Raw genomic sequence first — 24,783 nt, 5'->3', positions numbered from 1 at the left:
GGTGCTCACAGCTGAAAGCAGGACAGAAAGGGTTGCCTGGAAGTCACTGTCCTACGGCTTTCAGAGGGGAATAGCGCCTTACCAGGATGGGAAGGTAATGGAACCACGGAGCAGGTTTGGCTGCATGGGTCCACGTGTGCTTGTGTGGAGCCAGCTAGAAGAAATATGTACATGTTATGGGGTGGATCAGGGTGGATGTGCATGGCTGTCATTCCCTTTAACACTCAGAGGGTGAGCTGGACAAACTTAATTCAATAACTACATTGGGCAGATGTTGTTTTCTCACCTGGAATAATGTATTCATCATTTGGCCCCTCTGCAGGGGTGCAGGGCATTGGCATTTGGGGCAGACTCAGACCCGGCTGTGGTGACCAGCCCTGTGGGAGCCAGCAACATGGGCTGGGTCACCTCAAGGTGACAGGTGGGACCAGGGTGTCATGTCTGTGGGCTAAACTTGCCTCTTCCTGCCAAACAGAGACAAAACTCAACTGCCCTAAAGCTGCAGCCCCTTCCCGGCAGACCCCAGTGCCAGGCAGGGAGAGATGGGGTGGAAGGTGCAAACCTTCCTGGATGGAGAGTCACCTGGATGGAGAGTCACCATTTCATGCAAATACTGCCATGGACTTGTCCCGCTGTGGCCTGGGACAGAGGCAGAGGTGATGGCCAGGGGAAGGCGGCGGGTCTGCCTGGGGCACAGTGGGGCAGGGTGCCAGGGCAAGGGGCCCAAGCAGCACTGGGGAGAGACGTGCACCAAGAAGGGGCATGGAAGCAGGGGACAGGCTCGCTCCAAGATGGCTGGTGGGGTCTGGGGCTGGAGCAGGAGGAGAGAGCCCCAGAGCTGGTCACGAGGCCGGAGGGACCCAGAGCCTCAGTGTCTTCTTGGGTGGTGACGATGATGGGACACTTCCCGGTCCCCCAGAAGGAAGGGGTGGGAGTGTGAGGAAGGCCCGGCAGGGCAGAGGAGCGAGGGGCAGTGGTACGCTCGAGGGGAGCAGGCAGGGGGACACCTCTGCCAGGCAACCCCAAATGCAGAGACTGGGGCCCCGCTCCCCAGGCAGGGGTGGCCGGGGGGTGCCTGGCAGTCCAAGGGGGAATGTGGCCCCCAGAGGACACAGTGTCTGTCGGGGCTGGCTTCTGCCACCTCTTCCCCCCCTAGATCAGCTTCTCCTCCTTCTGCGACAAGTTCAACTTCTCTGTCTGTCTCTCATCCTCCGCTGCTGTCGCCTCCTCCCCTGTCTCCAGCTTCCTGCCTGGGGCTGGGGTGTCCCCAGCAATGGTCCCCAGGACTTTGGTGCTGTGCTCCTGAGCTTTGGCCCTGAGGGCAGCAATGCTGTTTTCTCTCAGTTCCTCCTGGGAAATGGTGGTTTTGGGATCCGGGCCCCTCTCTTCCTTGTCACCCTTGTCAAGTTTGGGCAGGGCCTGGCGCTCCACCTCCGTCTTCCTCCCCGCCTCAGCCGCTGCCTCCAGAGACTTTTTGTGCATCCCTAAAAAGAATTGTTGGTATTCGGGTTTAGAAAAGCGCCTGGGCATGGGAAAGCCATCTTGAACTGAAAACAGCAAAGATAAAGAGAGGCCAGAATTAAGGAAAAGCAGAAACCCTTGCTTCACGCAGCAGTCACGGCGAGCCGCTCACTCTGGCCCCCACGCGAGGGCAGCCCAGCCCTAGCATCCATGGCCTCGGGCCTGCGCCCAAAGGTCTATAATTACTCTCCCCTTCATTTCTCTCTGTGAACCTAAAGCTAACTTGTCCCTGCATGGGGACGAGGGTCTCAGACAGCAGCACAGTTGCCTGAGCTTCACTGAGGGTGGGGAGGGAGAGCCCCCATTGCCTATTCCTGTATCAACCCGCTCCTCACACAACCCACCCCTCTGCCTCTCTCAGTTTCACAGATAGAAGGACAGACAGGACAGTCCATCGTCAAGACACCAGACACTAGTTTTGGGGCAGAACCAGCCTGAAAGGTCAGAAGGTGGGAAGTAAAGAGCAGAAGTGTGGTAGGGTAGCTGCTCCCTCCAAGTCTGCGCCGAAAAACAAGTGAAACCAGGCAGAAATGCAGCTCCCCAGATGCAGAGAGCAGGAGGAGGCAGCAGCAGGTTCCTCCTGGGAATTGGAGAGGGGAGAGCACATCCTGGCACCCCATACAGCATCATGGGGCTGGAAGAGTCAGACTGGGTTGACCTCCTGCCTTGGGCAAGGGTTGGAGCCCCTGCTCCAGGGCTGAGTGTAAGGGATGCTCACACCACAGGAGTCGAAGGCTAACACCAGCCTGAGCATGGGGCACAAATTCCTGCCCTGGCCAGATCCTGCCGGTCAGGATCCAAGGACCATCAGGGATTTGGGATGAGCAGCCAGACCCTATTGACAAGGGCTGTAGTGGGAGGGGGATGGAGGGTGGCGGGGTAGGGGGGGCCTCACCCCGCTGCCCTCCACCCATGTTATTGACACAGCTCTGGTTTCTTCTTTGCATCCCCCACTTCATCTCAACCCACTTGCCCTCCCCTATGAATGCGGCTGCTCTCTTACCCAGGAGCCAAGGGGCGCAGGACTCCATGATGCCATCCTTGGCAGACTTGAGGATGGACTCAGGCAGCGGGATGGAGTGACGCACCATGGCACCATAGAGCCCGTACTCAGCCATCACGCTGCTCCTGCCCCAGCACTTCTCCCTCTTCCGCCATTTGGCCCGGCGGTTCTGGAACCAAACCTGGGGTGGGTGACAAGGAGGGACATGGGTTTTTTTGGGGGAGAAGGTGTGCCACTCCCCTTCCCACATGGGAACACACAGGTGCTTATACAGTGGGATGAAAGCAGACAGGCATATGCTCATCCCAAAAGCATTGTGACCTCTTCCCCTGTGCAGCAGCCGCCAGGTATCTCCCCCTCCCTCGCTTGCAGAAGAGGTGAGGGCCAAGCGTGAAAGCAGGTCCCATCCCTCTCTGCAGGATGTAATTAATTTGCCATCGTGGCGTCTTTTTCTAGCGGCTTTTGGCTCTCATGCCTGGGATTTTCTTTCATTATTTACTGGGTGTCTGAGCTGCGGCACGGAGCTGCAGGCAGCGGTGCCTGCAGGGAGGGCTGGCATGGGGGTGGATGCTTGGGAGAGGCAGGAGAAGGGGGAAGCTGATCTGTGCGCTTCTCCCTGAATTCCCAGTTTGAAAAGCCCCTCATCTTCTCAGAAAATTGGCAGAATAATCTCTGAGCTGTGACCTGGGGGGCAGCCAGCAGAGAGGCGGGTGGCAATGGGGGGGGGGGGGGGGGGGAGGGGGGAGATATGCTCGCAGAAATCTATTAGCGCTCTCTCTCTGATTTCCATTCCTCTTGTCTCCCTCGCCCTCCTCCCTCCCCAGCTCCCCTCCCTTCCCGCCGAGCAGAGGCATCAGCTTTAGATGAAAAATTGCTCGAGGTCTATTCAGAAGGAGGCAAAGGAAGAGTCAGCCCCAGGGGCAGCCCAGGCCTGATTGAAAAATAAGTTAATTTCAGTTTGAATCGATGGGCCTCAGGCACTGAAATATCACGGGAAATTAAAGCAGCTGGTCCCCAGGGAACCACACCATTGACCTGCGCTAATTAATGCCATGGAGTTACCAGGCCCCTCTCCGAGAGGCAGCCCCTCCCTCCCCACGGACACCCCAAACACCTCCTCATTTAACTAATTAGACTCACAGAAAATTGGGTGTTAATTTGTTTAGGATTTTTTTTCTTTTCTATTTTTTCCCTCCCTTTCCCGGAAAGTACACGGCAGAATGGAAATGAATGGCGGGGTCTCGCTGGCAGATGGATGCTCGGGGTCACTCCGCAATCTTCTCCGACTTGATTGCTTGATTAGGTCGTTAGCACATTAAAAAAAAAAATTGCTTGCCGTCTGGCGCTGGCCTGATGAGTGGGATGAGGCGGGAATCGCCTGGGTAATTTATCTTTTTATACTGCAAAGAATTTGATTTCAATCTGCAGATATATGGAGGTGCCTTTGACACCTGTTTAACATTACAGAGCTGACAGCTTAACCCTCTCTTGTCCCCACCTCCCGTAGCCGTGGGGGACCTTAGACTGCAGTGGGGAGCACTTGGGGACCGTGGCAGACCCCCAGCTCTGCCGCAGGGACCACAAGACTGATGCCATGGAGTGAGGTCCAGCTCTCAGCTGGCAAGGCAAGCCCTACTCTTCTACCTGTGCAGAGGGGAGTTGCCCAGCATGGAAGCCTTACTGGGAGAGAGCTGCAGGGTAGGTGAGTGGCTTGATAGCAGATGTGACAGCCAGCCTTGGCTGTTCCTGGGAGCCTGGCCATCCTGGCCCCAAAGAGATCTCTGTGGAGTGGGTAGGGTGGTGGTCCCAGGAGCTGTGATCCCAGCTTCTCCCAGCAGAAGACACTCTGTGCATGTCAGAGGGGATTTTACAGCCAGGCTGCTTCACCACATGTCACCTCCTTTGCATGATAAACAGTGTGAGTTACACTTTCATACTACCAATATGTAACCCCTGGACCATGGAAGGCTTCGGTTCCACTGGGACCTGATCAAGGGCCCTCAGGATTGCACAGCTTCCTCTCTCCACCCACTCCTCCATGCCTGCGTGTCCCACGGGTTTGCTCGATAGTGCAGTCAGCAGGATGCTGGCAGGGTCTCTCACTCCACCAGACAGGGGCAGTGGGGCAGCCACTCCCAACACCTGCATGCTGCGAGGGAGCAGCTCAACCCACTGGGGCCAGGAGAGGGATCCACCCTGTTCTGCCCTGGATAAACCAATGCAGTATGTCACTTGCCACAGAGCTCCTTGCTATCTCCCTTGGCTTCAGGAATAAATTCCTGCACAATCCAAGGGCTGGTGCCCACAGATCTGCCTTTGTTTGGGGCTCTAGTGACAACTTGCCATGTACCCAGAGCGGCTTGCAGGGCTCGGCTCTGCACAGCTGGCTCTGTCACCAGTTGCCACACCTGGGATCTCAGCCAGGAACAGGTTTTTCCATCAAGTACCACATGGGCAACTTTTTAAACTCTTCTTGATCCTCTTTTATCACCCCTCCCTTTCCCCTCCCTCCTGCCTTGATGCCCCAAACATCTTCCCACATGCCTCATGCTCCCCTGCCCTCCTCCTGGGCCAGCCCCAGCGCTGCCCACTGCCATTAAACCTGCTGCCCTGGAGCATCCCTTTTCCCATGGCAGGGCCACACAAATGCCAGAGCCAGCAGAAGCTTTGCCAGCTGGCAGGCCAATTTTGACTAGAGCCGGTGGAAAATTTTCAATCAAAAAATGCTGATTCAATCGCACAGGAAAAACTGCATCTGGCCAGTGGAAGTGTGATCAAAATTATCTATGGCTTTCTTCTGAATGCTGTATTTTAATCTCAGCCACCTAAGACATGCAAAATCTATGCTTTAAAGCCAAATGGGAAAATCAAAATGACATCACACATCCGTAAGATCATTCTGAGATTTCCCAAACCGATTTTTGTCATTTGATGAGAATTTCCTCTTGGTTTTGGCTAGGAAAAAGGAGTTTGAAATCCCAGAATTTCTAGCAGAACAGAAGTCAGGAGGACTGAACATCTTGCTTTAACACCAGGACCCATATCTTCATCTCAGGCATGAAGTCGAGTGAAACCAATGATGCTAAATACTGAATATTTCTGGGGTCAGACCCCAGGCCAGTATCTCTGCCACAAGACCATCCTGAGGCACAGGGAGGGAAGAGCTCCAGCATGGCATTGGCAGCCTCCATGCCATTTCAGATCAGCAGAATTATTCCCCATGGCCCATTCTTGGGATTTTGCTCTCATTCAGATGGCTCCATCGGTGGGATGAAATATTCTGGGAGATCTTACTGCTTTCTTCAGACCTCTTAGCGTGTTACCAAAATTTTCCTGTGCCTTGATTCTGAACTGAATTACACACTAGTTTTAGTAATTCTGAGGTAATTTTGGCTGTGTTGGTACATCAGCCACAACTTCCAAATATGCAGTTGTTTATTATTGGCATCTCACTTTTCCTGGAGAAGGTCTCACCCTTACACGTAAATTTACTTGCGGTTTTGATATTCCATGTCTTCTCTGGCTGCTTTTTGTTTTTGCTTGGAGATATCTACTCTACAACTCCCTCCAGCTCTGTAAAATTCAGCCTGCTTCAAGCAATGTTTAGGTTTGTCCACGTTTCCTCTTGCCCCTTCTCATCATGTGGATCAGCTCAGCTTTGTGAAATGCTTTATTGACGTGGCTGTGTACCACCCACCTTCCTTCTCACTTGCTTTAATCTGATTCTCTGTTATACAGCCCAGGGTATGGTGAAAAGATCGTGTTTGTGCTTCCACACTTCATGAGCAGTGGTGAAAACTGCTGTGATTAATGTTAGACTGAAGCATGCCAGATGTTTGTGCAAAGCTATCACAATCTGATGCGCAGAGGTGTCGTTTGGACCAATGTGCTACATCTTAAGATGATTTACAGCTTTTTATTATTACACAAGCACCCTCGGTGAAACATGGGAAGCTTGTTCCAGGAACCCTGTCCTCAAAAAATGGACAACAGAATATAGAGGACAGGTTTGTCTTGCTATCCACCAGGTGCGTTAGCGTCTAAGTTCAGCCCATGCATCACGTTTGCTGTTTAGCAGCCCAAAGCCCTTTCCTGGGCTGCTCCTGAGGCTCCAAAGTGCTGCCCTTGGCACATCAAGGGCTGGATGTGGGGTGGTCACTGCTGTGGCCGAGCTGGGGGCAGGAGGCAAGCATGACTCTGACAAAGCTGCCAGACACCTTCTGTGTGCAGCAGCAGCATAAGACGATGTTCACTGCACACCGCAAGTTGGGTATGCCTGCACACCCTGCAGAAACTGCAGTCGTTTCCATATCAATGGGCTTTGGTTCTCTATGCATAGAAAAGCTGCAAGATCAAAACACGTCACCTTGCAAAACCTGGTCTCAATACGAAACAGGCAAATAGATGGTGGTAACATAACACGTCACTCAGAGAGGATCTGCCCATCAACCTAATCCCTATCATTTGGTCAGAGCTGAGCATCACACACTGAACCCACTGGGCACATCACGCTGACACTGTCTCCTCCAAGAGCAGCCACAGCCTATGAATCAAGATAGCAGCAAACACCAGCACCTTCAGTGCGCCTGGATCCTTGTTCCACATGCCTGTTCTTCTGAGGCCCCCTTACTGAAATCAGCAGTATTGCAAAGTCTTATAAAAGGAGACGTTTCTAGCCTCCATCATCATCTAATTCTCACCCTTGGTGCCCACTGCCCAAAGCAGTAAAAGTTGAGGCACTCTGTGCTCAACCACAGGGTTGCAGCATTTCAGAGCCAAGACTGGCAAGGTTATTCTTGCCAGTTTCCTTCTCTGAATCACAAATGATGACTGATACTTCCTCAGATTATTGATGATGCAGAAGAGCAAATTGTAGTAGGAGGAATCTCTCATTTTGTAAAGGGACATGAGACTCAATGTGTCCTTGTTATCCGCATTCATCATATTAGTTTGTTTACCTAATCAGCTCCTGAAACATTGTCTGCTAAAGAGAGAAGTCTCCCTGAGGTTTGTCATGTGCCAGGAATCTGAATTAGCAAAGGGATATTTTAAGGTGTATAGGGCGTTGCTGTATATTGCTTCTGTATTGTTTCAACCTAAAATTTTCACTGGTTACACTCATTTTCTTGTCTGCTACTTTTCAAGCTGGGGCACACAGATAGAATTGGTAGTGGCCTTTTTTGTCTTTCTAAATAAAAAAATGTTATTTTCTCTGCCCAACCATTCCTCATCTCTTCAAGGAAAATTCCAGGCTAGATAATGGGGAGTTTTTGCTTCACCAAATCTTACATACTGCCTTTGACATATCATTATAACAGGGGTCTTTCAAGTAACAAGCTTTATGGAGCACAAGATGGTCCCAGCCCAAAGTGGTGCATGCTGAAATGTCCACTAGAAGGCCACAAGCAAATGCACATCCACACATGCACAGACACACAGACACACCAGCACTCTCCCCACCAGCACATGAGGAGCAGCCACATGCACCTGTTGGCAAACCAGCAATTAAAGCAAGGGTCAAAATCCCAAGTCCCTCCAGCAGCAATGCTGAGACCATTTACCCCCCTGCCGCCCTCCCATCCCTCTTTGGATTAACAGGTGTATCTTCTTTGCTCTCTGACAATTTCCATGGCACAAACCAGCTTTGGGGAGCTGAACTGTCACTCTGTATGATCCCTACAAAGAAGCCATTTCTGATACTGGGCTCTGTCCTGCCCAGCCAGCCAGGCAGCCTGCGAGCTTTCTGGACTTCTTCTGTGTCATTGCCTTGGGTTGTAATCTGCTGTCATGGTCCCACCTGATGTGATGGTGCTGACAGCTTTCTGACCCAACACACTTATGTCCATCCAAGACACTCTTCACCCAGGGATCCAGCATTCTCAGGCTGAACCGTGCAGAAGCTTCTCACATTCATCCCTGAGATCTCTTCCCTCTACGGCATTTACTGCCGTGGGAAACATCCAGACACCTACACCAATGCCTTGTAGTTGTTTATGTCCCTTTCACCAACACGCTTCTCTGGACTGATCCTGTCACCTCACTGTATACACAGCAAAGCATTGGCACAAAGAAACTCTCTTTCTCAGTGCAAGCTCTTCACACCTCTGCCCGCATACCGTTTTCTCCTCTCCTGGACTAGAAAAACCTGGTCAGGCCTGCTATTTCCCTCACAGCAGAACACTACTAAAATCAAGCCCAGCAGCATACCTGTCACTTCCCCACTTGAAGCCCTTTGGTGAGTCCAGCTGCAAACCAGAGAACACCTCCAGCTCACCTCCACGGCCGGGGCCCTGCTGCCATCTCAGCACTCAGTTCCTCCTGACAGCTACACATCTCCCTTTCTTTCTTCTTCCTTTCCAACGAAAGCCTCTACAGTGAGAGTATTCAAAAAGAAAACTTCCTCTGAAAAAATAGCAGTCTCCTCACCTTCATATTGGGCAGAGCCAGTGACCCTGGCTGGGTTCAATCTGAGGATGTGAGCACTGCAACGAACAGCCTTATAGCTTCCTTGGAGCTTGTCTCATCCGCGCTCATGGGACCTGGGGCTTTATAATGAATTGCCACAAGAGTCTAAAGTCTGACTGGGTCCTGGGGCTCCCCTGAATCCCTCCCCTGTACTGATCACCCCAGGAAAGCTTCCTGTCCCCAGGCTGCTGGTGGATACTGCACCACTTGTGTAAGCCTGGAAATGGTTTATTGCTGTCTTTTCAAATGTAATGTTAAAATTATTGGCACTGTTTATGGTGACATCACTTTCTATGGCTGGTGTAAAGTGGGTATGAAGTTAAATGAGAGCAGTAAAGGTTGTACCTGGGCTGCATGGCTGATCGCAGGACTCATCATCCTTCCTCTCACTAAACACAGGGAAAGAGCTTTCTGAGCTCACATTAGAAAGAGCAATTCCCATACACAGCATGGCAAGAGCCCTTCCTGGTAATAGGTAGAGTCATGTCTGACCCGCTTGGCTAACAGGTCCAACCAGACATGCTGAGATGAGCTGTGAGATGGTACTCATCCCTCTTGAGCAAAGACATGACGGTTCATCCAAGCTTGGTCTCCTCTAAGCGAAACTAGCACAGGGCACACATTGAATATGGGCTCAATACACTACCCCGCAAAAATGTACATGCTATTACCATGCCACCGGTCCCGCAGGCCAGGCCTGCCTCTGAATCCTGCTCTTAAAAGCATTATGTGGGCCAAGTATAGCTCCTTGTTGCAATTTATCTGACTTATGCAGCCAAAGCTGTAAAACCCCTCTTCACCAGGGAATATGTCTTAAACCATGTCCCCTTGGCAAAGCTGGGGTTTTCACCTGGCCTTGCCACCTCATGTGATGACATGTCTTCTCACTTGTAACCTACAAAAACTGGAGAACTTCATCAGGTGCAGGGGTCCCATCTTCCCTAAAGAAAAACAAGTGTGCGCATGATATGCATGATAGGTATAGTGAGATTGGTGGGTCAGTACACACTCGATCTGTGCAACACATCTGCACAGCAAATGCATCCCCGATACATTGATTTCATCATTGCCAGACCATGATGCCAGCTGACCAGCAGCTTAGCTGGAGCTACACCTCTATATAGGCTGGGACATTGCGGATAAACACACAAATTCCTCCTTTCCTAACATGCTGATTGAAAAACAGGAAAACCATCAGGGTCCTGAGTGCATGATAGTCACAGGAAAGCTGGCAAGAGTGCGCCCATCATCCTAGTCCACACAAACCCAGGGCGACGTTTGTCATTGTCACAAAGGGTAAGACTGCACATACATCCTTTGGGAGCTCACAATGCCTGGCTCCATTAACCATGCTGCTATCCTGCCTGTATACTTTCGTTTTGCCTCCTTTTGCCCCCCTAACACTGCTCTGAATGTCCTCAGACACAGAGGAAACCTTAGCATAGATCTTCATAAACATCCATATGCAATGTGGGGACACACCATATTATTACCTTCATGTTAGAGCAAGATGAATCAGGGCAGTCAGAGGAGAAATGTCACATCCCCTTCATGATGCCTTTCTATGGGCACCAAAACCAGAGCTTGGGACGCCAGCCTTCCTCAGATGCTGTGGAGCGCTGCCTGTTCTCTGGGGCTGCCTCTTGCATGCCATTAGCAGCCACACGTTGCCCTTTCCGTTATCAGTACACACAGAGCAAAGGGCAAAGGTGTGATCTGGCCTTCTCCAGAAGAAAAATGTAGGAGCCAGAGGCTGTGCACCAGCAGGAGATGATGTCTGCAGCACTACCTGGTGCAGCACTGTTCCCCAAGATAAGGCTCAAGCCTGTCCCTGCATGCATGGGGACAGCCTGCAAAGTTCCCCCCTGAGGGCTACAGCGTGAGCTCAACAATGCACAGGAACTCTTGGTGCACTGAAGCATTATCTGGAAGATATCTAGGGAAATGTGTTATGTATTGTAAAATGTTGCAACATGTTGAAATAGTTTTCATGCAGCAGCTTGGACTGAGCACCAAAAGGAGAAAGTTGCAGTCCTTTACAATCTTCCCTTAGGAAGATACATGGTAAGGATGGTGTTTGCAATTCCTTGCCTCATGCAGTAAGAGATATCTAATCACCCAACCTCGGCAAATCCTTCACCAGGCTGTCTTGAATCTGGGGAAGGAGGAGGACCACCAGGGCCAAAGAGCAGGCCGTAAGAGCAGTTTGTTCCCTGACCGCCACCCAAGAGGTCAGCACTGGCAGTTACGTTGGCTGCAATGGGGTGGCCCTTCAGCACTCTACTCCTACTACATGTCTGCTCCTGGCTCTACATGTTCCTCAGCTCTGTGTACCCTTCACCTTCTTTGGGTAATTCACGACTCAAGGAATTTTCACATGACACCTTACAGCTGCAGAAGACTCATGCTCCAGGCACTGGCTGCTGCTGTGCCGCTGACGCCTGCAGCTGACATTGTCAGCTCAGGCTAGTGCACAGCACAGCTAATGCTGTGACCTGCAGAGCCATCAACAAGCAACCCACTCACGGACGTTGCTCGCAACAGGGCAGCACATCCAAGCTCACCAGGACATTCCCAGGTATTCCCCCATGCTTAGTCTACCCAAGCTAAAATCTCCCAGGCAGGGACCCTCCCTTAATTGCCCTTTAGTCGCTGAAGCCTTGGTCTCAGTCACAGTCAACATACAGGCTCAAGGAGTTGGTCCAATTAACTAACAAATGGCGGGGTGCTGTAGGGACAGTCACGGGGGACTCTGAGTTGGAAGGATGGCAGTGAAGCCAAAGATACAAGGGACCTAGAGATATCAGAAACAGCTGATGGATATAAAACAAGTTATCTTGGAACGGACATCACCGGCACACCTGGCTGAGAGCAGTGACCAGCAGAGATACTCATCATGTACATTTACATGATGAGTTGGGTAGATCCTTCCAAGGGCTTGTTTCCCAACAACGCTCAGAGTTCAGCCTCCCTCTGGCTGAGCCAAACAGTGCCTTTAGAGAGTGAAAGGGTAGCACGAATGAGGTATTTCCCCCAGCAGCATATCCTGCAGACGCCGCAGCTGCAAGTGAGCCAGAGCTTCCCAGACGCAGGGGTGGGCAGCCTGGCTGCACTGGCCTGGCTGAACAACATGGGTGCGGGCTAACCCAGCCTGGCAAAGTGCGGCTGCTTATCCTCACTGTAGCAAGTCAGTTCCAACAGCCAGGCAGGAGTCAGTCAGTAGGCTATTTCTAGACTATGGACGGGACATAATCCCCATGTTTACAAATGTGCAACATGCATGCCATGGGCCTTTATATAAGTCTCAGGAAGGTGACCAGGTGTAAGCAATGTTTCACTTGCATTCCCTTGCTATGAATTTGGAGAGAAAGCTGCAGCTGAAGGCTCTAATAACTACCAGGCAAAGTTTCAGCTCTGCCTTTGCTCAGCTGGGAGCCTAACAGAAACCTGGCACAGAAAGTAGGGAGCAAACTGTGCTTCTCACACCAGGTGGGGCCTAAACAGGACATCTCTTGCCACTCCCAGGACAACGCCACTCAGAGCAGACAGAAGAGCCCCTTATGCTTTCTCACAGCCTCTTATGAAGGTGGTCTGGTCCCTGGACCCTGTTATTGTAGCAACAGTTTGTTCTCCAACTAAGTTCCTCTTTTCTGCTCTACAGAAAGACCTGCGAGCCTCACACATGTGAAGATGAAGGTCATCTGTATGTCTGTTGAGAACTGGACTTCTCAGCGCTGCACAGGCCTGTGCAAAGTCTGGCTTGCAGAACACCCACAAAGAAGGACAATGAAGAGGCAGAGAGGTTCATGCTGCCAGAGAAGAATCAGAAGAACTTGTTGAGATCTATCAGGGTAAAAGATAAACACTATAGAGAAAAATAGACCCATTAAGAAATAAAGGGGAGAGTAAATTAACCATGTCTGTAAAGTGCTTGTGTTATTGAACTGTTAAAAAAATCCCTATTCAAAGTCAGGAAAGGAGGAAAACTTTATAATAAAGGGTCATTAAAGGAAAACGTGAACACACAACCATCAGCTGGTCGCTCTGCCAGCTATCCTAAGGTTGCAGGGGAATTAACTATTGAACTTGCTGGGTTGCCCAATAATTTTTTAAAAAAATCAGTTGTGAAAAAGTGCAGTAGTATCAGAAGAGAGAAAGAAAGTTCATCATTAAAAGGAGTGAATGCAATTGTTCCCAGCACAGAGATTTAGGGTAGCATTTCCAGAAGAGCTTAAGTGATTGAGAAACTACAGTGCCTAAGCTAACTCAGAGAAGTGTTACCCATAACCTACCATTGTTAAGAAAATAGGGGGGTAAATTTAAGGAAGGGTTGTTGCAGCCTGGCATTAAGCCTGCAGAGCCATTCCTCATTCCCCTGGCTGTAATGGGGAAAGTCTTTGCCAAGGCACGCCACAGCAACAGGCTACGGCATATTTTGTTGCTTGCCTGTCTTTGCTCTTGCAGGGAGCTTAAGTGCCCCAACACTGGAAGGTATCTGACCCTCGGAGATGGTGTCTCCAAACCATGGAGAGAACAAGGAAGGCACTGTCAAAGCAAAGCCCCATTTCCCTCCAAATACTGTGGAGGAACACACCAAAATCACACAGTCCCTTATGCTGTGACAGCCATAAACATCTTGCAAGGAACAGAGCAGTGGGCAAGGACAGGCAAGCTTGGTTTTATTTGTTTTTCTGTCCAATTTAGAAAATTGGTCAGTGGCTGAAGCAACTCAGGGACTGAACATAGAGGGATAAAAACGTACCTGGGTATACAAAATATTCATACTTCTATGTGTCCATCTCTGCACTAAAAACCACCTTTTGAACTGCACCTACAGCCTTAGCTGTACCAGGGTAAATCCCACAAGATTGTCTAGCAGCAAGCAGCAGACTCCCCATTTCACAATAAGCTGAAGAGAAGTTCCCAGTTTCTGTCCTGTCTCCTGCCACATTTTATTCCTGTGTCCAAAGGCATGTGGCATTAAGAGTTTTCAGACAGTAAATCCTTTTGGGAAGGCTTGCCTGGGCCCCTGCTTTTGCCCATCACCCAGCCCCTCTCTTTGCAGCTCTGGTAATTAACTTGTAAACGAAGTTCTAGCACATGGACTGAAAATGGGCCATAGATAAAGGGTAATGAAAACACTCTGTTACAGAAAGGGCCAAATTAAACAACTCTTAATTGAAAAATGGAAATTAATATGAATTTAGATCAACTAAACAAGCATGTTATTGAAGAGGCAGCAAAGTGAATGAACTCCTCACATACCAATTAAAGACATGGAGGCAGAGAGGCACCATACGCCACGAGAAACACTCATAATGATATTCTCACCAAGCCAGTAAGTTTGATTAGTTTTATTACTCTCACTTGTACCCTTCCTACATTTCTAAAAGCATAGGGGAAGTTAATGACTGTGATCTGGTATCACACTGCTGTGGCTCAGGAATTATTGGCAAAGGTAGCCAGCACTAGCGGCTCAGCAATATTTCATGATTAACTTCTTGCAGGGTTCTTAAAAAAAATTAAGATATTGAAACGGTTGGCTCACACAGCAGCAATACTTTCAGCTTCTCCATCACCTTGGTAATCTACCTCCAACCAACCTAACTGCTCTGCTAATTACCCTCCAGCTACAAGACCTCCGTGAATGTGCTGCATAGAGATACGGGTGGGAACCCGCTGGCACTGTGTCTCATGCTGGCCTGTCTTTCTTCTAAGTGTGAGAGTCACCCAAAGTTTTAGCAAGAATAGACAGGTCCTCACTTATTGAGAGTAATAGTGACAAGCATACCACCAGTGCTTTCGGCAGCACTAAGAAATCCCTCGGCGGCCATTCCAGGCACAGATGCAGGAAAGGTCAGCAATTGCATGGAGCAATCATCCCCATTCCACACTTACACTGTGGGATTAGGACTACAGTTCGACATTCTGCAGCAAGCAGGAAAAGCTGGTGGAAGGGGGAGAAGCCAGGGCTGCTAAAGCTGCATAAAGCAAATTTTTCCTTCACACTGTCTATCATGTTCCTTGAGGAGACTCCGTGGGTTCACTCCTGAGCTCCTGCTCAGTGCAATACAGATTCCTCAGGCCTTTCCAAATTACGTTTACCTCTAAACACAGAACAATTTTGCAAACTGAAGCAAGGTAAGCCTCTTCTGGAGAAACACTCTTGGTATGAATGCTTCCCTCCAAATGACCACCCCTCCTGATTCCTCCATCCCCATTCAATTCCTAAAGGGCTACACAGTGATACCGAACTGTGTTAATCTGATAGCAGCTAAAACAATACAATTTTAATTAGAGTTTTAGTTGGCTTTGGGGGTTTTTTTTAGCCAAAATTGACCTCTTATCTGCCTGACAAAGCTTGCTGGATGCACAGACAATCCCCACTCCTCAAGCATGGCACCAGTATCTCCTTGGGCTTCCTCTTGCTTATGTGAGCAATTTTATTTTGTCCCAAAATGCTTCATCCGTGTAATTACCATAAAATCATTTAACAGCAAGAACTGACAATTTTTAGCACGTTTATTCTCTTTTTTAATTGATTAGTTCCCTTAAAAGGTCTATCTAGTTTCCCCACAATGGCAGTCAGGATCTTATTTTTTGGAAACACTGAACAGATTAATTGATTTGTTTGATCAGTAGGAGACATACTGTAATGACAAACATACACAGTCATTTCAATAATTCCAAATCAAACTGTTACTGAGCTTTGATATTGTAGATACTGGTGTTTAAAGTTTGGAACTGTCACATATTAATAAATTCAATAGGGATAACTTATCTAAAATCTACACATTACACTTAAGAGTATCTGTTATGAGAAACACACTGATTTAAGTCAGGTGTCAGAATACTTGTCAGCTCGAGGCCATTCTGAATATTTCATGTTGTCTACTAAGGATATACTTCCCTGCAGGAACCTATTTACCTCACCTGGATTTTACAGAATGGTCTGGGTTTATTCTAATAGCATCACTTCCACTCTTCTGAATATTCTTTCAAATACATAGCCTTCCTTAACATAGCCTTTTTCAAGTATCTTGCAAAATGGCCACAGTGACATCTGCTCTGACTTGTGCAAAGTGTCTCACCAGGAAAATTAAATTCTTTTCCCACGTTGTCCAACGGGTGGATGCTTATGTTCCTTCTGGGAGCAGCCAGCTCAATACAGGAGGAAGATGCATGCAATGTGAAAGAGTGCTGCCTTGAAAAAAAGCACACGTTCATCTTCTCATTAAATGGAAGATTTGAATATTTTTTCCTGAATTCAATGTTCTCTCAAACCAATAACTTTCTTGGCCTCTGATGGCTATTTGTAGCATTCTGCTGAAGGCTTTACATGCAAGCAGTTCCTATATATCATTCTCTCAATTGCACCCTTTGAATTTCACTTTCATATTGAATTTCACAGGTGATTTACTTTTTCTTTGACGACTACCTCCTGAGAAATAATTCCATGAATTAAAATAAGGAGTTGATATCACTCTTAGGTGTGGATCCAGTGGAAACCCACAGGAAACGCTGTGAAAGTTCACAGCGTGGGATGCTCACAACAATCTTAGAAAACCCTTTCATTAATGACCTACAAGAGGGAGAGAACAATGTTGAAAGATGGGAGGAACTGCAAGCTACAATGAAAATGCAAAAATATAGAGCTCCCTTGAGCAGTTAGAAACTCATGCAAGGAAAAAAAAATGATGACATGAAATTATGATTATGAAGAAGGGGATAAAGAGTCATTGTCAGCTGTCCCTTCCAAGGGGCATTAAATGATGCTAATAGATTCAAAACAAGATTTACTTCACTGCTGCAGAACTTGCTGTGGGATATTAAGATATTTACCTGTGTTCAAAATCCCAGGAGGCTGTCAAAGTACTCAGTAAGTATCACTAGATATCTGCCCTGCTCTCATACTCTTCTCTAACATCCACCTCTTGCTATTTTCAGAGATGGTAAGGCTGTTGTTATCCTTGTTAGGCAAAGTTAATAAAATGCCAAACAAAACCCAGAACACTGGCGGGAAAATCCTGGGGATTAAAAAAAAAAAAAAATCTGTCTAAAAAAGCTTGAAGTGACCGAATTAGATAAATAGAAAAAATAAATATCAAAGCAAGTAGACCAGTGATAATCTGAGGCTGTTTGTGCAAGGACTCGGAAGTCTAGCTGAACCGGTGAGAACATACCCAGTGTGCAGCTGTAGGCATGTGGTCCCTTATCTCCAGGAAGACTGACAGGCAGGATGGGCTTCACAGAAGAACAACTACATGATTAAGAGACTAGCGTGTGATTTATGAAGAATGATTTAAGATCTTCACACAGCTTGCTTAAGAGATGATGAAAACCAAAAGCATCAGGCACAAGAAGAAATAGCTTAGATTTATTTAAAGAGTGTGAACATCATAACAAGGGGAGAAAGAATTAGGCTTATACAAAAGGGGCTAAAGTCAAAAAGGAACATGGAGTGAAAAATCAAGAAGCATGACCAAGGTTGGGAATCATCCTATCATGATTTGTGACAAACAAAAAACTATGGACAAGGAGACTTCACAGAATATGGTAAGGGATAATTGGGTGCTGGCCCATTGGAAAGGTCAGTGGTGCTCAGGACTACTACGTGACCCTGATGCTCACCCTGGGAGGGTGCTCATGCTCTCACACAGCAGATACCACAGAAATTCTGCTGGTTTTCATGATTTCTCCTTTCATGATGAGCAAAAGTGTTACTCACAAGCACTTTCTCCTGGCATACCTGTGCCATTAGCAACACCCGATGTTCAGAACAGCCACACAATTTAGTACTTCTGCTGTCCAAGTCTAACCTCATCTCTAGGGCAGAGGGGTCACAGTAAGGAGACTCCTAGGCTTAAAAACTCTGCAGTACAGGAAAAGTAGGCAGTCGTTTATTAGCCAGCTGCAGAATGACATGCTGGCAGCAAGTCAGTGACAGCTAAGATATGTTAGCCACTATTTCAATTCCACATCAAATAAAACACTGAGTCTCAGCACTAGAAGGATGCTCCAGATGCTGAAGCAGTACATGCAGTGTCCAGCTTTGCGCTCTCTGCCATAAAATCTCTCTCCACCTCACCCATAGTGAAGGCCCTCAGCCCTGGCCAGAGAAATGGTGCCTCTGCATTTCAAAATATACTGTGCCACTAGATGAACCTCTTCCTTCAAGAGGCCCTTTATGGGAAATCAAAGGATCTTCTTTCCAGCCCAGTATCAGATGGTGGCTGCAGGCAGTGCTAAACTCCCAACCGGTCCCCTCCCTCTTGACTTGATGCTCTACAGGGTCAGGAGTGGAGAAGTGACCCTCCATCCAGCTCACTCTCTAGAGGCAAAGCATCAGGGCCTGTTGCTCAGAGCAAAATCCTAATGCATCAGGTAGGATTTCAGGTGATGGGCCATTATTTCTGAAGACTGGTGGAAATCCTGTCAGCATACAGCTTATCTACAAGCTGTTAGGTCAGCAGGAGTCCTGCCAGCACAACAGGATAAGAAGCACAACTTGCTTTTATAAAAATGTCACTCTTGATTCAGCACAAGGATAAGGCTGGTGAGGGGGGCTCAGGACTAAGGGAAAAAGGGCTGCACTTTTTTTGGGGAGGGTCTACCTGTCCCTGCACAGGGTCATGCCTCAGCACCTTCCAGCATCAGCATTATATTGCTAAGAGCCTTCTGAGCTACCTTCCAAACCCACAAGGGAGCAGCCTCTTGGGCTGTCTCTTTAGCAAAGAGCACGAGCTGAAGGAACAGATTGGCAGGTGCTGGGCATACATGAGGACTGAGCAGAAGGATGAATCAGGGAAACCAGGTCACTCCCACCACCATGTGGCACTCAGGCCAATGCCTTTTGTAGAAACTGTTGTGCACCAGCCATAGAGGAAGCCACCGCCACTGTGCAGGGGACAAGGCCTGTTTAGCCCCAAACAAGTGAAGAAACATCACCTGCACCAGCAAAAATGGGTTAAAGCCTTGGCCATTACAGCCCTGTGCCTTGTGCAGCAACATGGCAGGAGCAGGGCATGAGGGGGAAGGAGGCAGCAGAAGCCGCTGGAGTGTATCCTTGTGAATGTCATGTTTGGTCTGCCCAAGCACATTGTGTCTCCCATGGTGTACACAGCAGCTGTGTCTTCTCCAGACTGTAGTGATGGCTTGCATACTGGCTGCCATGCATGCCAAAGGCTGGTGCCCCCACAGCCCTGTGGCTCAGGCTGCTCCTTGCCACCAGAGGATTCACCACACAGTGGTGATGTTCCACACAGTCTTGTGTCATGCCTCCTCATGGTGGCATGACAGGACTGGCATGCGATTAAACCTCAAACATTAAAAATCACTCCCAGAAACTTCCAGGGAAACTTCAGTTGAGAAGGCAAATGCAGTGGAAGTGCAGAGACGGTGCAAACACCTCACTGGGACTTACCCATCATTCCCACACTGTGGTCCTAGCTGCCTGTGACATCCCTGCGCATCCTCCTGCACCCAAAGGAGCAGAGATGAGGTCTTTCCCACCCACACTGCCCACCCAGACCCAGTCTCTGGGAGGCTCTCTTCTTGCCTATACCACCAAGTCCTTGAAATGCCACGGTGTTTCCTTGCACACCAGTTCCACTTCAGTGATTGAGCATCCCCTCAGCTATGCACACGCTGAATCACCATTACAACATGCCATGTACAGCACATGTTGACATACAAACACCCAATACAACTCTGCCAAGAACAGCTGATCTGTCTACCTACTCATCAAGGGCAGGGGAGTGGACAGTCTGGGGAGGTCTATTCAAAGCAACGTCAGCCTTCCCATGTTGCTACCTTTTCTTCAGGGAGAGACGAACATGGCTGAGAGGGGCAGGATAAGGGGGTCCAAGAGATATGATTACCTGTATCCTGTCTTCTGGCAACTCTGTTTTCATGGCCAACATCTCTCTAGCATATACGTCAGGATAGTGGGCCTCATTGAAGGCCTTTTCCAGCTCCTCCAGTTGGTAGGATGTGAAGATTGTCCTGAGGGGAGTAAAACTCTTTGATCAAAAAACATAAGAAGAAGAAGCAAAGATGATGAAGAGTCAGAGAAATGAACACAGAAGCTTCAGAAGCCTGGGTAACCTGATAACGTATGGCTTTCCCCCCCCATCTCCTGCGTTTCTGTGCACAAAAGGTCAAGTGCCAGGGTGAAAGGAGAACCAGAAAATGCCAGAAGACAGCGCTTTAAACAGTTACAAATCACCTTCCCGTTAGGGACTTCCCTCTGGAGACGGTCCCTCCCCAGCAACAAGCACCTGCAACCGGCAGCAATGGCAGCTGCTCTTACATATCAGACCCTACTGCCTCTTGTGAGGATCCTGGGGGTGTCCCTACCCCTCACCCCTCCTCTGACAGGAGGTCACACCCACCCCTGGCCTGGCTTAAAACCAACCTCCTCCCCCTCTTGCATCCAGAGGTTTCTTAACCCTTTGATAGTCACACTGCGTTAAAGAAGCATCCCCTAGGCACCCCATCTGGAGAAGTGCTGAGCCCTTCCCAGCTGCTGGTCCTTAGCCTCTTCAATCTCCACAAGCAAATAATCCTCCCCTGGAGCCCTGGCCCTCAGCTGAATCCTCCAAAGGTTTTATCCACTCAGCTCTCCACTGCTTTTCACCAGTCCTTCCCTATGAGACCCAGTGCCAGCTCCTTTCCTCTGCCTTTACCCTGGTTGCTTCCACTCCGATATCCCATTAGCTGCTCCCTGCCAGTTTGCATTACCCCATTATCCTCTGGAAATCCTCCTGGACCGCCCTGGGTGGGTGGCAGCCCAACCCGCCTCTGCGCAGCCAGTTCTCAGCTCTGGACAACCAGATTGAAAAATCAGCAGCTGGAAAGCTGAGACGGATGAAAGCCCTTCTCCAGGGGACCCTTCTCCAGGGTCTCGGACCAATTCCACTCCCCTGAGGGCTAAAACTCCCACCCTCCAACCCCACCCTCCCAGTGCACAAAACACATTTTTCAATAAAAACTAACAACACTCCAATGGAAAAAAAAATGCAGCCTTTGTTCAAAGCAAATGTATAAATATGCCATCAAACTAAGAAACATGTAGCTCCCAGAAGGGGGAAGGAAAGAGGAAAAAAAAGTATTTTTCTAAAATACATCCGAATTTCAGAAAAGCCTTACAATTCCAGAGAGCATAAACAGAAAATCTCAGCAATATCTTCTGCTATTCAGAATCAAAAGGATTCCACCAGATCGATAACGTTACTAACAAAAGCAGCATGCAAATGCAAGAGACCTGCCGGCAATCAGATCCTTCTCTAAATTCATTCGTAAATCCATTCTCTTTTCAAATAGTTTTCCTTCAGCTCTGACAAACCTGTGAACTCTAGGGACAGCAGAGTCACATTAACTCGTGTATTTTCTCTCTCTGGGACCACAGGAAAAATTATTCCAATTTGATCCAGTTTAGATTTCAAGCATTCTGCTCCAGCCTCCTCTGACCAGAGCGCCGAAGCCCAGCAAGGCTCACCGGCGGGAGGGTTTTGCCTGATATTCAACTGAAGTTTTCCCTTTTTAGATGTCGTTCCTGTCTCTTTCGCAATATACAATCCACTCTCCTTTTTAGCGTTTCTATCCTGCAGATATCTGCAGACTATTGGGCTGTCACCTCCCAGCCCGTTCCTGGCACAACTAGAGGTCTTAACCATTTAGTACAACTACAGCGAAATACTGCAGGTTTGTTTCTGTCTAGTACTGAAAATAAATCTGAATTTCGTTTCCTCTCTCTCACCCAGCCCGTGACCTGTACACCAGCCGCTACTGTGTTTTCACCCAGCCCTGTCTGGTCCACAAAGAAAACGGACCCGTATTTACCCCAGAGCACCCAGACTGGGAGCAGTTGCCTGGTGAGGGACCCCGGGTTTGGGATGAGCCCTCCAGACCAAGCCTCCTGTTGCACGACCAGCAGAACGTCTCCTGGGAGAGTCCGCCTCCTTCCACCCCGCATCCTGCTTAGCTTTCACTGGGGCAGCTTTTAATCCACCCTTCCTGCACCGTGGCAGGATTGATTTAATTATTGCTAAATCACCCTCGGTGGATGGTGCCTGGCCTTCCTTTGTCCTGACTCTCCGGCCACAGCAATGCCAGAACCGGGCACGGGATTTTTCGTTTCTATTTGTAAGGCGCAGACAAACCAACTCCATTTAACTGCCGGATAAGTCAGGAAAAGTCTGTTACCCTGACTATTCCCGAGGGGAAACCAAATCCCCTCTGGATCTCCCAAAGTGGATCTTCGTTGCTTTAAGCCATTCTCCAGCCTTCTTCAGCTTCTCTGCAGGCTGTGGCTGAGTTCCAACTATTTGATCTATCGGCAAAACATTTATTTATAAGTAATAAAATATTTAAATCGTTGATAAAAATTGTCCCTTGCCGATAGCCAATATTAAGATCGCTATATGCGGAGCAGAGAACAGTTTTGATTATTTAACTGCCTCAGTTTCGGACAGGTTGATGATTTTTTTCCCCCTGAACACCGTGATCCGCATCCCGCCCAGATGCTCACGGGATGCTCGGGTTTGCGGCTCGGGATACCTGGATCCGCAGCCAGAAAAATTAAATAACCTGACGCCTGCGGCCGATCCCCCCGCTCCCTACTGGCGGGTCGCCAAAACGGGCTGATTTTGGAGAAAGAAAAAAGCAAAGGTGGCAGGGGAGCAGCCGCCGGGGCTCTCCGGCGGCCGGGCCCAGAGGGGTGTTTCGCTGGGGGCCGGAGCGGGGCGGGAGCGGACCGGGCCCGCCGGGGCGGTGGGGCTCGGCGCTGCCGGTGCCCGGTGCCCCGGGGAGGGGGGCGGCGGGAGCCGGCGGGGTGGCGGCCGCTCGCTTACCTGTGCCGCCTCTTCTTTCGTTTCTTGCTCTGGTTTAGGGAGGATTTGGACATTTTCCGGTCGCTGGAGGAGACATCCTCGGAATCTGCGGAGAGACAGGCAGCGGCCGTGGGCCGGGGCTCCTTCCTCGCCGGGGACCCCCGGGCAGGGCCGGGCCCGGCGGCTCCGCTCCCTCCGGCTGCTCCGGCCGGAGCTTTCGTTGCGATCGCGCCGCGGACGGGGCCCGCCGCCGGCCGCTCCCTCCAGCCGGCGCGGCCCCAGCGCTGCTCCCGGTCCCGGCGCCGGTCCCGGTCCGGGCGGCTCGGGGCGATCCACCCGGCCAGGGAAGGCTCTGGGCCGGGACCGGGCTCTCGCTCCCTGCTCTTTCCCCCGGAGTCGTTTGCTGGGAATGCTGTTGTCGCGCTGCTAAAATGCAGAGACGGCAAGCTCAACAACACCGTAGGAAAATGGGGGAGCTGCAGCCCCCTCCCCGCCGCCGAACACCCGCGGCCGCCTGCCCCGCCCGGGGATCCCGCACTTCGCCGCAAAAACACTGGAGCGGGGAGGAAAAAAAGATTGAGGTTTATGCAGCTACCAGGAAACAAAACAGATCCCGGGCGGAGCAGGTGCCCGCCCGTGGCCCCCCCCGCTCCCCAGGGGTGCCCCGGCCCGGGGGTGCTGCGGGCAGGGCGGCACCGCCTTCGCCCCGAAGGAGCAGCGGGGGGACGGAGCCGGGACCCGCATTTCGATGGACGCCGCTGTACCCCGCGGCGGCGGGGGCTGGCCCCGGGGCTGGCCCCGCTCCTGCCCGTGGCGACCAGCCACCCGCCCGGCCCCGTCGCCGCGCTGCCCGGCGGGCCGTGCTGCGGGCGGGGGCGGGGGGCACGGCACCGGCCGAGCCGGCCACCGCGCCGCTCCGGACGGCTCCGGCCGCTCCCAGGAGGAGGCTGGGTGTTGCCCCCGGGGCCGGGACCGCGAGCTTGCTGCCTGCCATCCCGGGGGGACCCGCGGCGGCCTGGGAGCGGGGCCTGCGGGCAGGGTTGCGGATGGCTGCGCCGTCTAGGAAAGGGATACCGAGCGGCCCCTAATTCCCCGGCAACGAGTTGGGGTCGCCGGGGCCGCGGGGGGGCTGCTTCGCCGGGGCTCCGCGCATCCCCGGGCCGGGTGCCCCTGGCCGAGCCATCACACCGCGGCTGCAGCCCCGGGCGGGGGGAAGACGCGCTCCCGCCGGCTCGCCCACCCTCCTCCTCCTCGGGACCGAAACGAAATCGCCTTCCCGCCGCCGGGCACGGGGCCTGCCGCCGGTGCGCCGGGTGCCGGCGACTGCAGGGGAGGGCGGGCAGCGGCGGTGGCGGGGCGCAGCGGGGTCCCCGGGGGCCGGGGACGCGCCTACCTGAGCTGGCCGTCTGGCTGCTGTCCAGCTGCCCGGGGGCCCGGGCCAGGGGCTGCAGGTGGACGCTCTGGGGGTCGGAGAGCACCTCCAGGAAGGTGGGCTGGGTGTAGAAGCCGGGGATGCCGCCGGCCCCCAGCAGCCCCATGCCCACGCCGCCCACCCCGGCGGGGCTGAGCACGGAGCGGGCCGCCAGCAAGTGCCCGGCGGGCAGCGAGTCCAGGGCGGCCCGAGGGTGCGACGGCGGCTCCTTGTTCAAGCCCAGGATCTCCTGGATGCCGAAGCCGGTGCAGCGGGGAGGGGTGGGCCCGGAGCTGGGCTTGGCCCCCGCCGCGGGGGGCGGCGGAGGCGGCGGGGGCGCGGCGGCGGGGGCGGCGGCCGCGCCGTCGGGCTTGGGCTTACCGGGCAGGCTGGGGGCCAGCGCCGCGCCCGCTTTGCCCGTCATGCTGCGGCCGGCGGTCCCTGGTGCCCGCTCCGGGAATGCCTGGGAGCCCCCGGCTCAGGCCCCTTTTATCCGCCCAGCCGGGAGCCCGAGCGGGGTCAGAGCCGCGCAGCCAATCACAGGGGCCAGC

The 24,783-nt window shown here is 51.2% G+C and overlaps 1 protein-coding gene across 1 annotated transcript; it reads right to left on the bottom strand.

The window, feature by feature from the left end:
* Window positions 1–587: 587 nt before the first annotated feature.
* VSX2 (visual system homeobox 2) lies at window positions 588–24,656 on the bottom strand. Its single transcript, XM_075104470.1, has 5 exons — window positions 24,215–24,656; window positions 22,843–22,927; window positions 19,870–19,993; window positions 2,525–2,705; window positions 588–1,484 (listed from the first exon to the last, which is right to left on the bottom strand). The coding sequence occupies exons 1-5, from the start codon at window positions 24,654–24,656 to the stop codon at window positions 1,153–1,155; spliced, it is 1,164 nt and encodes a 387-aa protein (XP_074960571.1). The 3' UTR covers window positions 588–1,152.
* Window positions 24,657–24,783: the final 127 nt, after the last annotated feature.

Source organism: Phalacrocorax aristotelis, chromosome 9, assembly GCF_949628215.1.
Source record: "Phalacrocorax aristotelis chromosome 9, bGulAri2.1, whole genome shotgun sequence".
NCBI classification, from domain to species: Eukaryota; Metazoa; Chordata; class Aves; order Suliformes; family Phalacrocoracidae; genus Phalacrocorax; species Phalacrocorax aristotelis.
Note: the sequence above shows the minus strand (reverse complement) of the source record. Positions and strands in the feature narration are given on the sequence as shown.

What these genes read in the sequence shown, in the direction of transcription:
- VSX2 (XM_075104470.1), bottom strand. Translation starts at nt 24,656, where the DNA reads ATGACGGGCAAAGCGGGCGCGGCGCTGGCCCCCAGCCTGCCCGGTAAG. An exon ending in TGCCAGAAGACAGGATACAG is followed by an intron (nt 2,706 to 19,869) that starts GTAATCATATCT and finishes CACCCACCCCAG; the next exon opens with GTTTGGTTCCAGAACCGCCG. An exon ending in CTGCGCCCCTTGGCTCCTGG is followed by an intron (nt 1,485 to 2,524) that starts GTAAGAGAGCAG and finishes AATTCTTTTTAG; the next exon opens with GGATGCACAAAAAGTCTCTG.